The sequence below is a fragment of the Ranitomeya imitator genome, chromosome 3 (genome assembly GCF_032444005.1).
Source record: "Ranitomeya imitator isolate aRanImi1 chromosome 3, aRanImi1.pri, whole genome shotgun sequence".
Lineage (NCBI taxonomy): Eukaryota > Metazoa > Chordata > Amphibia > Anura > Dendrobatidae > Ranitomeya > Ranitomeya imitator.
The window spans coordinates 665,013,032-665,027,586 of NC_091284.1; the positions used below are offsets into that span (position 1 = coordinate 665,013,032).

At 45.1% G+C, this 14,555-nt stretch overlaps 1 protein-coding gene across 1 annotated transcript in view; it reads left to right on the forward strand.

Moving 5' to 3' along the window:
* The first annotated feature begins 322 nt into the window (after positions 1-322).
* The window catches only part of RB1 (RB transcriptional corepressor 1), a 398,991-nt gene continuing 384,758 nt past the window's right edge, over positions 323-14,555 (forward strand). The window contains exon 1 of the mRNA XM_069758297.1: positions 323-508. Coding sequence (XP_069614398.1) covers positions 465-508 — 44 coding nt within the window. The 5' untranslated portion in view covers positions 323-464. The remainder of the gene's footprint in view (positions 509-14,555) is intronic.

A 14,555-nucleotide genomic window follows, 5' to 3' on the forward strand; every position in this document is an offset into this window, starting at 1 on the left:
CAATTCAACCCCACCCGCAGCTGGGGCAGGCAGGGATTACAAGCGACATATTTAAGGCTCCAGGGCACAATCTCTAGCTATTCGGCTGTGCCCTGTCACCCTGTGTCCCTTTATTGCTGCCGCAGTTGCCCTCACAGTGTGGAAGGCTGTCTAAAAAACTTCGTTTCCGAGAATAATTCATCTACGTTTTACGGCCTAGTCACAGCATTAATCTATGAAGTGAGGGAAGATGAAGCAGGCGCCCGGATCAAATATGGCCACCGCAGCCTCACCGCGTCCCTATCCTTCCGCCCACAGTGTTGCTTGGTAACAGCAGCCGGAAGTCATTTTTTTATTCATTTTCCCGCGGTTGCAGTGTAAACTGAGGAGGAAGCGGCAGAGCTACAGCCCCGTGTACACAGTGCAGCCTGCAGAGTGCGCGGCGCTGTCCGTCCCCCACATTACCCCTCGTCTTCACAGCTGACATGCCGCCTAAGAGCCCGAGGAGAGGAGCGTCCGGCTGGGCTGGGTGAGTGCCGGGCACTGCGGTTGTCACAGAGGTTACTACATAACACCGCAGTAAGAATGGATAGAGGAAAAGCACCACCTGTTTATTCCCCATCCCCCAGGGTGAGGGGCCGGCTCCTTGTCTGGATTTGTGCACTTGTCACTCATTGTTGATGTGCCATACAGCCAGATAGTTGCTGCAGCCAATCATTGGCCTCCGTCTCCCAGGCCTCACTGTGATTGGTTGCAGTGGATGTACATGACATCATTACTGCAGGAAAAGATGAAAGCTAGGAGACAGTCCCCAAATCCCTGCGCTTGGCCCTGGAGTACCCGGATGTGTGATCTTATGCTGCAGGTCCGCAGTCACTGCAGATGTGTGAGGCTCCATGTATCGCGCACCCTACACACTGTCAGGATTCTCCGCTGCTGTGATTTGCACACTTCTGGGCACATTCAGGCCAGATGTCTCTGGCCTCAATACAGTTGCAGTGAGCGAGGCTGAGCAGGTCTAGTTGGCACGTGACCACATGTTTGCAGCTCACATAATAGCAGTCAGTCATAGTGACTGCAGACTTGTAGCTGAAGGCCGGACAATCCCTTTAAAGTGGTTGTTGTCATATCAGACCATGTACAGTTTATTTAAAAAAAATAAATAAATACGAACTGTGTTATTCATTGTCCCTAGGTCCAGCACCAAGTCTTTGCTGATGCTCCTGGTGTTTATTGATTGCAGTGCCCAAGCTCAGTGCCTCTGGCTGTGTAGGTGAAACATCCCGCAAAGTGGTGCTGAGCAGGCTGACTGGCTGCCCCGCCGAGCACGCTGACTGGCTGCCCCGCCGAGCACGCTGACTGGCTGCCCCGCCGAGCACGCTGACTGGCTGCCCCGCCGAGCACGCTGACTGGCTGCCCCGCCGAGCACGCTGACTGGCTGCCCCGCCGAGCACGCTGACTCGCTGCCCTTCTGTTTGAAAAGACTCAAAGATTTTGCAACTGTTAGATTTTGTTCACACCACTTTTGTCCAAAAGAAGCAGAGCCGGGGCAGGGCATTGTGGAGCCAGGGCAGGGCATGGTGACACCTACTCGTCTAATTCATTCGGCAAGCTATAGCTGCATGTGTCGCGGCTGTGTGACAGTCACAACACATGCATGGAGACCCCAACGAACAGGTTCTCCATGCATGTGTTGTTACTGTCAAACCGCCACGACACATGCAGCTGCGGAGCCGAACAGCTGATCGGGTCGCAAAAATTCGTTCGCGCGCCGTATGGCCGTGAGGGTCGTTTTTACGGCCATGAAAAAATATCGAGCCTGATCAATATTTTTCACAGCTTACGGACACGGCCCCCGTTGAAAATCAATGGGGCTGCAAAACCAACAGAAGCTTGTTTTTGCGGTGCACCGTGAAGCCCGTATTTACGGGACGCCGTTTTTTTCCAATACTTTTTCCCTGGTATTCGAAACCATAAAAGCAGCAATCCGCAAGATTTTGTGGTCCGTTTTTGCAGCAGACCGTGAAAATTCCGGTAATACGGCCCGCAAAAACCGGTCGTAGAATTCACGACAAGTGTAAAAGAAGCCTTAAGGCTACCTCCCATGATCAGGAAGTAGCAGCGCTTTGGACGCAGTGTATTTCCGCTGTGTCCAAAGTGCTGCGTTCTAATCACGCAGGTAAATCCGTATGTGTTCACTGAGCAATGCAGATTTACTGCATCCAATACATATCTACAGTGGAAATCAAGGTGCTGCCACTAGTAAACCCGCACCACGGGTGAGTTTACCCAGCGTCAAATAGAAGCACAGTGGGCATGGGTTTTCTATAAATCCCATCCAATGTGCATGTACTGTACAACGCAGTGTTTTGAATCAGAGCAAGAGCTCTGCATCCAAAACGCTGCTATTCCTGATCGTGGGCACATAGCCTTAGGCTCTGCTCAATAGAGATGAGCAAATATGATTGGAATCGGTCACTGAATCTGAATTTGCCAATCGTGCCATATTAGTACCCTTTCCATGCCGAATTTAAGTTTGACAATTGGCTTTGAACATATTTGGTCATTTCTACTCCCATTGACTCCACTGACAATCGGCTGTATTCGGTGACTATTTCAAAAACAATCTTAGCCGCTGATCATAATTTGAACCGAATTTTGAAAAATTCGCTCAACTCTAGTGGTTACACTTTGTGTTTTTTGCTGCTTTTTTCCACAGGCTAAGGCCGGCTTCACACTTGCGAGTTTTACGGACGTAAGAGCGCAGAAACTACGTCCGTAAAACTCGCAAAAAATACGGCACAATTATTCTCTATGCCCCTGCTCCTATCTGCCGTATTTTACTGATCAGTATTATACGGCTTTCTACGGCCGTACAAAATCGCAGCATGCTGCGTTTGTCACCGTACTGCGCAAGAAATACGCCAATGAAAGTCTATGGAAGCGTGAAAAATACGGATTTCACACGGACAAGCAGTGTGACTTGCGAGAAATACGCAGCGGTGTTAGAGAGAAAAGCCGGTAATTCAGTGCGGTGTACAGTAAAATCACACTGACAGCTTACAGTCCAATAGGTAGAATAAATGTGTACACATAGAATAGGTATATATATATATATGTCAGTGAGACACATATATGTATATATATTAATATTTATTCCAGCGCTATACAGCTTGAAAGCCGGTAATTCAATTACCGGATTTTTCTTTCTCCTTCCTAAAACCCGACATGATTTGAGACATGGTTTACATACAGTAAACCATGTCTTCTCTCCATTTTTTTTGCAGATTCCACACTACTAATGTCAGTAGTGTGTATCTGCAAAATTTGGCCGTTCTAGCTCTTAAAATAAAGGGTTAAATGGCGGAAAAAATTGGCGTGGGCTACCGCGCAATTTTCTCCGCCAGAGTAGTAAAGCCAGTGACTGAGGGCAGATATTAATAGCCTGGAGAGGGTCCATGGTTATTGGCCCCCCCCTGGCTAAAAATATCTGCCCCCAGCCACCCCAGAAAAGGCACATCTGGAAGATGCGCCTATTCTGGCACTTGGCCACTCTCTTCCCATTCCCGTGTAGCGGTGGGATATGGGGTAATGAAGGGTTAATGCCACCTTGCTATTGTAAGGTGACATTAAGCCTAATTAATAATGGAGAGGCGTCAATTATGACACCTATCCATTATTAATCCAATTGAATGAAAGGGTTAAATAAAACACAAACACATTATTTAAAATTATTTTAATGAAATAAAAACAATGGTTGTTGGAGTATTTTATTCTACGCCCAATCCAATCACTGAAGACCCTCGTTCTGTGAAAGAAAAAACATAATAAACCAACAATATACTTACCCTCCGCAGATCTGTAACGTCCAACGATGTAAATCCTTCTGAAGGGGTTAAAACATTTTGCAGCAAGGAGCTGTGCTAATGCAGGCTGCTCCTCGCTGCAAAACCCCGGAGAATGAGTCTAAATATAGATCAATGAGCTATATTTAGCTTCATTTGCGGTGAGGCGCCCTCTGCTGGCTGTTTATAGATCGTGGGAATTGCCTAGAAAGCCTGGGAGCTGTATAGCGCTGGAATAAATATTAATATATATACATATATGTGTCTAATGACATATATATATATATATATATATATATATATATATATATATATATATATATATATATATATATACAGTATATATATATATTTTTTTTTCTTTTTGGGACACATGGATCATTTCTATAGCGGTATGTTGGTTTTGCAAGCCTGCGAGAAAACCACGCAGTACGGATGCCATACGGATTACATACGGAGGATGCCATGCGCAAAAAACGCTGACGCACCCTGCCTACGGAGGAGCTACGGACCACTATTTTCGGGACATTTCAGCGTACTACGGCCGTAATATACGGACCGTATTTTCATACGCTGAGTGTGAAGCCGGCCTAAACCTGCTTTCTTGGCAGTAAAGAAGCTGCTTACAAAAAGCAGGATTTGCTGTGTTTTTATTTTCTTGAGCATGCTGATAGTTTTGTCCCCCCCCCAAAAAAAAAAAACAAGATGCAACTGCCTAAGGTTATTGCACCAAACCGCAGAAAAACAGTTTTTTTGCTGCATTTTTGCACTTACTCATTGTTTTCTATGGGTGAAAAAAGCTGCAAATAGTCTGAAAGAAGTGACATGCTGCAGTTTGCAAAACTCACAGTGGTTTTCCAAATCAGTCAGGAAAAAAAGTGTGTGCATGAGATTTCTGAAATCTCACAGCCTTTGCTGGTACTGTAAAACAGCTTCAAATTTGTATTAAACAAGCAGCAAAAGCGCAAGGTGTGTGTGTAGTATATGATGATTGTTGTTTAAAGGGCCTGTGCTGTTTTGCTGGTGGCGTCATCCTGAGCGTCTTAGCTCTTGGGCCATTGCAGCTACAAGGTTACATGAAGATGAATCAGTAACTTTCTTTCATGTGCGTTTGCCACATATATGCCTAGAGCGTACCCTGTGGGTATATGCCTTTTTTTGCGTATACATATTGTGGTTTTCCCTGGTTTATTGTTTGACCTTTTTCTCGTACTCTGCACAGTAGCAGAGGTGAGACTTCCAGTATATTCCGGCACACACCCAGACCACTCATCTGTCTATGAATCAGATCAGATTTGCTAGAGAGGAAGGACTGCTGCTCCAGCGCCAACAGCCGTGTCATTGTTACCTGATTGACAAGTGACAGAAGAGACAGCTGTGTGGTAGCTGGGCAGAATAGGATTAACTCTTTGAAAACGTGGTGCTGTACTCTATGGATTAGACTCAGGCCTCATTCACTCATCCTTGTTTAAACACATACGTGAAAAAAAAGGATGCAGGTGTCATCTGTGTTTTTGGATCAGTGTACGGTTTTGGGTCCCTTTTTACCATTGTTGTCGTCAGTGTTTTTTACAGATAAATAAGTTACAAATAGTGATGAACGAGTGTACTCGTTACTTGAGTTTTCTGGGCATGCTCGGGTATTCTTCGAGTATTTTGGCGTGCTCGGGATTTAGCTTATGTCGATGCAGCTGCATGATTTACAGCTGCTAGACAGCTTGAATACATGTGGGGATTCTTTAACAAACAGGAATCCCTTCATGTGTTCAAGCTGTCTAGCAGCCACAAATCATGCAGCTACGGAGACAGAAAACAAATCCCCGAGCACGCCCAAATACTCGGAGAACACCCGAGCATGCTCAGAAAACTTGAGTAACGAGCATACTCGCTCATCAGTAGTTACAAACCTTTCTATCCTTCACGACGTTCTACACGGACAGGACACGGATGGTACACTGATACTATCCATGTGCCGTACGTGTTTTTCACAGACCCATAGACTTGTATTAGGCTGGTTTTACACTTGCCATGTTTTTGCGGGCCTGTTTTTTCGGCCCCAATGCATTTCTGTGGGGCCGCAAAAACTGGCCTCAAGAATTCATAGGAGCACCGTACGCTGTAAGACCATGAGGGCCGTATTTACTGGCGTGAAAAAATAACGAGCTTGCTCGATTATATTTCACGGCTTACGGACACGGCCCCCATTGTAAATCAGTGGGGCCGCAATAACAAGGAAAGGTTGTTTTTGCGGTGTGCCGTGACTTCCGGTTTTGCGGACCGCCGTTTTTTTTCCCACTACTTTTGCTATAGTATTGGGAACCTGAAAAACGTCGATTCGCAAGTTTTTTGTGGTCCGATATTGTGGCAGACCTTGAAAATTGCAGCCGGCCGCAGAAAACCCGGTAAGTGTAAAAGCAGCCTGAGCCCTTCTTATCTGTGATACCAGAAAACAACGGCCATGTCTCCATGAGTTTTGCATGTACAAACAGTTCATGAAGAAACACCGACATGTGAACAGCACGATAGATTCTAGTGGGTACATGTAAAAAAAACGGATGCAACGCGTATGTTGAGCACTGCTGTCTGAATGAGACCCTACATTGTAAATCTCCAGTACGGACACGCGAGATACAGAAAGATCAAAGGCATACTTGCCAATTCTCCGACACTGTCTGGGAGGCTCGAGATAACAGAAAGATGAAAAACTTGCAGGCTCCACCATTCCATTCCATGAAGCTGAAGTCTCTTTTCTGTGTTTGATGGCTGGCTTAGGCTGCTTTCACACATCAATTTTTTGCCCTCGGGCCCAATCAGGCGAATTATGCCGCCGGATCCGTTTTTTTTCTCATAGACTTGTATTAGCGACAGATTGCGCCGGATGGCCACACGCTTCATCCGTCGTTATACGGATCCGGAGAAAATTGTTGATTCGGCGGTGGGGAAAAAAATGTACAAAGTTACATTTTTTTTTTTGTCTCCGGTGAAAAACCGGACAACGTCGGATCCGACGGCGTCCGGCATTTGCTATAATGGAAGCCTATGGCGCCAGATCCGTCAAATGATGGAATCCGGCGACGGATTCCATTTTTTTAAACTGAGCATGCTCCAATTTTTTGGGGATCCAATTAGCTGGATCAGCTAGTCGGATCTATTGAAAAAACGGATCTGTCAGATCAGTTTTTTTTCAACAGTCGCTGGATTGTGCCTGACGGCAAAAAACTGATGTGTGAAAGCAGCCTTACAGACACACCCTTAAAAAGTTTTTTAGCCAGGCTTCTAACATTGATGTCCTGTTCGTTTGCATAGGTCATTAACATCAGATCAATGGGGGGCCAAACCCCACAACAGCTGTTATTTGCTACAGTGGCAGCTGAATGTATGCATTGAATGGAGCTGCACAGCACAACTTCCTTTAACCGTTTAACAACACAGAAATGTATTGTCAGAGCAGTCATTAACAAAAATGATCATGCCCTATCACCTAACAGTAATTTACCGTAAATGGAAAGTAAAGCTTTGTGTAGACGGATATAAAGAGTCAAAAAGAAGCTAAATGGGCAAAAATGCAATTTATATGTGAGTGATAAAGTACTAAAATTATTTGTCAGAAGACCTGAATTTTCAAGGGCAATTGTGGGGAGTCCACATGACTGGAGTGTACAGACGTGGATGAAAACTTGTCTGAATAATAAAATTTGGCATGTGATGATCATGGCCTGGAAGTAATTGTCAAATGGGGTAAAATGTATTGTACTAATAAAAATATTATTTTATTACTCGTCCCATAAGAATTCCTCTCTACATATAAAATATGCATATTAATTAATAGTTGGAACAAAAGACCCTACCACACAATTGTGTATCATCACTAAACATCAAAATAATAATTGAAAGATGTCTGGTAGGTCTCAAAACAGGAGGTGATGCAAAGGCCTTGTTGTGAATGGGCAGATGGGGCAATAATACCGAGAATTGCTCCCTCTATCGGGCTTCCTACAAACTCACCCTCTATTTGGGGATGTTTTTGAGTGTAAGTGGAGAGAATGGGATGAATAAAACATTGTTCTGTTTTTTTTTTTTTTTTTTGTGGTGTCCCCTACTTTAATAACCAGGAAAGGCTAAGTATACAGCTGTGAGCTGATATTAATGGCCTGGGAAACTCCATGGGTATTACCCTCTTCCCAAACTAAACATCTGCCCCCAGCTGTCCACTTTCGCTCTGCTGGTTATGAAAAATATGTGGGAGCCCATGCCATTTTTTCCAGAAAAATAATTTATTAAATACATGTGCAGTAAGCTGCACACACACTGTACAAATGTGTGACTGGCATCTTTATATCTATCTGTTCTATGTTTATATAGCTATTCCATCTATTCTATTTTGTTGTGTCACGCTGTGTTTTTATTGTACACGCCAGATGAAATGGCGGGTTTTCAAGGACGTGGGTGTGTATTGCATTGGAGAGTCTCGTTTGATACACGAGAACAATCGCAGCATGCCACAATTCTATATTTTCAGTGTGTTTATTTAACTCCTTTACCCCTGAGGGTGGTTTGCACATTAGTGACCGGGCCAATTTTGGCAATTCTGACCACTGTCCCTTTATGAGGTATTGGCTCTGGAGTGCTTCAACAGATCACAGGGATTCTGAGGTTGTTTTTTTGTGATACATTATACTTCATTATAGTGGTAAAATTTCTTTGGTATGACTTGCGTTTATTTGTGAAAAGAACAGAAATTTGGCGAAAATGTAGCAATTTTTGCAAATTTGAATTTTCATGCCCTTAAATCACAGAGATATTTCACACAAAATACTTTATAAGTAACATTTCCCACATGTCTACTTTACATCAGCACAATTTTGGAACCAAAATTTTTGTTTTGTTAGGTAGTTAGGGGTTAAAAGTTGACCAGCAATTTCTCATTTTTACAGCACCATTTTTTTTTAAGGACCACATTACATTTGGAGTCACTTGGAGGGGTATATGATAGAAGACACCCAAAAGTGACACCATTCTAAAAACTGCACCCCTCAAGGGGCTCAAAACCACATTCAGGAAGTTTATTAACCCTTCAGGAGCTTCACAGGAATTTTTGAAATGTGGGGAAAAAAAATTAACATTTCACAAAAAATTAACTTCAGATCTAAAGGCCCCTTCACATTTAGCGACGCTGCAGCGATACCGACAACGATCCGAATCGCTGCAGCGTCGCTGTTTGGTCGCTGGAGAGCTGTCACACAGACCGCTCTCCAGCGACCAACGATGCCGGTAACCAGGGTAAACATCGGGTAACTAAGCGCAGGGCCGCGCTTAGTAACCCGATGTTTACCCTGGTTACCATGCTAAAAGTAAAAAAAAACAAACACTAGATACTTACCTACCGCTGTCTGTCCTCCAGCGCTGCGCTCTGCTTCTCTGCTCTCCTCCTGTACTGTCTGGGAGCCGGAAAGCAGAGCGGTGACGTCACCGCTCTGCTTTCCGGCTCACAGACAGTACAGGAGGAGAGCAGAGCGCAGCGCTGGAGGACAGACAGCGGTAGGTAAGTATCTAGTGTTTGTTTTTTTTACTTTTAGCATGGTAACCAGGGTAAACATCGGGTTACTAAGCGCGGCCCTGCGCTTAGTTACCCGATGTTTACCCTGGTTACCAGTGAAGACATCGCTGGATCGGTGTCACACACGCCGATCCAGCGATGTCTCCAGGGAGTCCAGCGACGAAATAAAGTTCTGGACTTTCTTCAGCGACCAACGATCTCCCAGCAGGGGCCTGATCGTTGGTCGCTGTCACACAGAACGATTTCATTAACGATATCGTTGCTACGTCACAAATAGCAACGATATCGTTAACAATATCGTTATGTGTGAAGGTACCTTAAGGCTATGTTCACACGTTCCTGATTTCCCTCCTTTTTTTCAGGACTAAAAACCACAGCTCTTGACAGAAAACGCAGGTCCTTTTTTTGGTGCGTTTTTTGATGCGTTTTTGATGCGTTTTTTGATGCGTTTTTTTAGTGCGTTTTTTAATGCAGTTTTCTATGCAGAGTCTGTGTGTTTTCTAGGAAGTTTTTAGGGTTAAAATGGCTGAAAATACCCTAACCCTACCCCTAACCCTACTCCTATTCGAACCTTAGTGGAAAAAAAAAAAAATTCTTTATTTTTTTTATTGTCCCTACCTATGGGGGTGACAAAGGGGGGGGGGTCATTTACTATTTTTTTTTTTATTTTGATCACTGAGATAGATTATATCTCAGTGATCAAAATGCACTTTGGAACGAATCTGCCGGCCGGCAGATTCGGCGGGCGCACTGTGCATGCGCCCGCCATTTTGGAAGATGGCGGCGCCCAGGGAGAAGACGGACGGACGGACATCGGGAGGCCGGGTAAGTATAAGGGGGGGAGATGAGGGCACGGGGGGTTGGCATCGGAGCACGGGGGGGTGGGATTGGGGCACGGGGGGGAAGCCACACTGCAGCGGTTCTGCACCACAAACCGCAGAAAACCCGCAGATATTTTTTTCATTGGCGGGTTTTACTGCGGGATTGACCTCACAATGGAGGTCTATGGGTGCAGAACCGCTGCAGTTCCGCAAAAAGAAGTGACATGGTAATTCTTTTTTACCGCAGCTATTCAGCGCGGCTTTTTTGGGGTTTTTCCGCAATGTGGGCAAAGCAGTTCCTGTTTTCCATAGGGTACAGTGTAATGTACCCTGCATGGAAAACAGCTCCGGACCCGCAGCGGGAAAATCGCGGCGATTCCGCATTAAAAAAAGGATGGTGTGAACATGGCCTAAGTTTGTTTTATGTTGACAAGGGTAACAGGAAAAATTAAACCCCAAAATTAGTTGCGTAATTTCTCCTGAGCATGCTGATACCCCATATGAGGGAGAAAACCACTGGGTGCACATTAGAGCCCGGAAGGGAAGGAGCCTCATTGGACTTGTTCCAGGAAATTTTGCATTCAAAAATGTTGCATTTGCTGAGCCTTTGATGTACCTAAACAGTGAAAATCCCCCACAAGTGACAACGTTTTGGAAACTAGACCTCTCAGGGGACTGATCTAGATGTGTGGTGAGCACATTAAACCCTCTGGTGCTTCACAGAAGTTTATAACATTGAGACGTAAAAAAAAAATAAAATAAATTTTCCCCACAGTCATAATTTGTAAAGCGCTGCGGAATATGTTGCCGCTATATTAAATGAAATTATTATTATATTAAATATGTTTTTAGCACAAAATATGGCATTTTCATAAGGGTAACAGGAATATATACAATTTGTGGTGCAATTTCTCCTGAGTACGCCGATACCCCATATGAGGAAGAAAACCACTGTTTGGGTGCATGACAGACCTCAGAAGGGAAGGAGCGCCACTTGACTTTTTGAATGTAAAATTTCCTGGAATCATTAGCGGACGTCATGTCCCATTTGGAGAGCTCCTGATATGCCTAAACAGTGGAATTGGAACCCCCACAAATGACCCCATATTGGAAACAAGACCCCTCATGGAATATATTTAGATGCATGGTGAGCACCTTGAACCCCCAGGTGCCACAGAAGTTTATAACATTGAGCCGTGAAAACAATAAAATCATTTTCCTCACAAAAATTTTATTTTAACCCCAAATTTTGCATTTTCATAAGAGTAACAGGAGAAATTGCACCATACAGTTTGTTGTGCAATTTCTCTTGAGAGCGCCGATACCCTATATGTGGGAGAATACTACTTTTGAGGCACAGTGCAAAACTCAGAAGGGAAGAGGCGCCATATTGGAGGTTTTTTCCTGGAATGGTTTGAGGGTGCCAGGTCACATTGGCAGAGCCCCTGAGGTCCCGGAGCAACAGAAACCCCCTAAAGTGAACTCATTTTACAAACTACACTCGCAATGAATTCATCTAGTGGTGCAGTGATCATATTAACACCACATGTGCCTCACAGAGTTTTATACCACTGAGCGGTGAAGAAAGAATAAATTACGTTTTTACCACTAATTTTTTTTTTTAGCCTCAAGTTTTTCATTTTTCTAAGGGCTAATAAGAATTTTTTTTACAGCAAACTGAGGTCCATTTTTTCTGAGTGCGCAAATACCCTACATGTAATTGGAAAATATTTTTCAGGCACAGTGCAAAGCTCAGAAGGCAAAGAGCGCCAGATTTTACTTTTATGGTTTACAGGTGCCTTGACACACTGGGAGAGCCCATGAGGTGCCAGAACAGCAGAACCCATCATAAGTGACCTCATTTTACAAACTACAGATCTCAATGAATTCATCTAGGGGTGCAGTGATCATATTGACACCATGGGTGTGTCACAGAATTTTATACCATTGGGCAGTGAAGACAAATTAACTACATTTTTACCACCAAAACGTTGTTTTAGCCCAAGATTTTACATTTTTACACAAGATGTGGGTAAAAATGAAACAAAAATTAATCCCACAATTTCTACTGAACATGACCATACCCCATATGTGGCTGTGCAGTGCTATCTAGCCATACTGAGAGACTCAGGAGGAACGGAGTGATATTTGACTCCTGGACTGCAGATTTTCCTAAAACAGTTTGCAGACTCCGTATACAGAGCCCCTAATTGCTAGAAGAGCAGAATCCCCCATCAAGTGACCCCATTTTGGAAATTGTACCCATTGGAGAATTATCTACAGGTGTAGTGACGATTTTGACTCCATGGGTATTTTCCAGTAACAAGCAGCAATGAATGTTGCCGAGTAGCGATGAGCGAATATACTCGTTACTCGAGATTTCCCAAGCACGCTCGGGTGTCCTCCGAGTATTTTTTAGTGCTCGGAGATTTAGTTTTTATTGCCGCAGCTGAATGATTTACATCTCTTAGCCAGCATAAGTACATGTGGGGATTCCCTAGCAACCAGGCAACTCCCACATGTACTTATGCTGGCTAACAGATGTAAATCATTCAGCTGCGGCAATAAAAACTAAATCTCCGAGCACTAAAAAATACTCGGAGGACACCCGAGCGTGCTCTAGAAATCTCGAGTAACAAGTATATTCGCTCATCTCTATTGCCGAGTGAAAATTGTAAACTGCCGTTGTAGTGACCAGTACGTTGCAGTCACCACTACATTATGCCCAACCCATGCTTCTGGAGGCATGCACCCTTAAAGGGAACCTGTCACCCCCAAAATCGAAGGTGAGATAAGCCCCCGATGTATCCTGAAAGATGAGAAAAAGAGGTTAGATTATACTCACCCAGGGGCAGTCCAGTTCTGGTCCGATGGGCGTCGCGGTCCGGTCCTGGGCCTGCCATCTTCTTACGATGACGTCCTCTTCTTGTATGACACCCGGTGGCGATTGCAAACACCCCCCTGTGTGTATGGGTCACGCAGACGTAATAATCTGTCACTGGTCAAATAGACCCAGGGCAGATGGACGGATTATTACATCTGATGTTAGAAAGGGGTTAAGGGGTCTTGTTCAAGGTTTTTTTTCCCTCAGCGTTGCTTTTTCATGGCACAGAGAAATGAGTGGATAACGCTCTCACAAGGCGGAATAAACCTGAGTTTTCAGCTACCGGAGGTCGGTGAGACCCTGGAGTATGTGATCGATATCGTTTTTTTTCAAAAATTAAAATTACATGAAGTGGGAGGGGCGTGGCTATGTAGTCCAGGAGAGAGGACGCACCTCGGGAAAGCTCCGGTCATCCTGAACTCAATCCTGCCATAAATCCCCTGATTTACCTGCTGCACCGGCTGGAAAGGTGCACTCAGGACCCCAGGAGACCGGCGACCCCCAAAAGCGGCGATTCGGGAGCCCAGAGACGCCGGGAAGGGAAGTGGCCTGGACGGGCGGTAAAATCCCTGGGCTGCGGCGGCCATCTTGGGCGCGTGTCCCGACATACAGGACACAGCGCCGGCAATCACTGGAGCCGGATACACCTTCCCTGGAGGAGGCAGACACCGGCGCTGAAGCGGGAGCGCTGTGGAGTGACAGGCTGAGTCTGAGACAGCGGCGGGAGCGCTGTGGAACGCTGAAACATAGGTACTGTGTCTGGGGCAGCGCCGGCGCCTGGGAGGACGGCAGCCATTACTGCAGCGCGCTCTCCAGCAGTGAGGAGAGCGGCGCTATACAGCATGATAGCGGCATAACTCAGGAGGTAAATAAATTACTGCAATAATAAAGGGGTAGTGCGGTGTGAGCCCTGGAAGATTGGGCCCTGCACCCCCCTTATCTGACAAGCTCCTGTTTGTGCCATAAACTTTGGAGGGATTAACCCCTCCCCTCCTGCTGTGCTGCCTGTGGAAGCTGTGGGCTGCTTTGGGGCATAGTGCCTGAGTGAACCCTGAGTTGCCGCTTTTATAAATATCTGACAATCCCCTTATATGACTGGTGGTCTCCTTGGAATCTACTCCAGGACTTAATTTTGCCGGATCAGCTACTGGGGAATAGACCAGCTACAACTATATGTGTGGTCCTTCTGCTAATCATCATGCAGCACTCCAAGGGAACGGGGGGCTGCTGAGAAACTAAAGAAATATGCCAGAGAGGATGCCCAGGATAATGTACGCTCTCTTAGATATAATTCCACGCAGAGCAAACGCAAAAATTGTCCTTCTGACAGTAATGAGGAGGGAGAACAGGGAGAACTGACCCTTAAACAAGCGTCTGAACAACTGATGCAGGCTATATCCCTCACCAGATCTTCTCTTACTGAGAAAATAGAAGATGTACATACTGAAGTGGGTCGTTTACGGCATGAT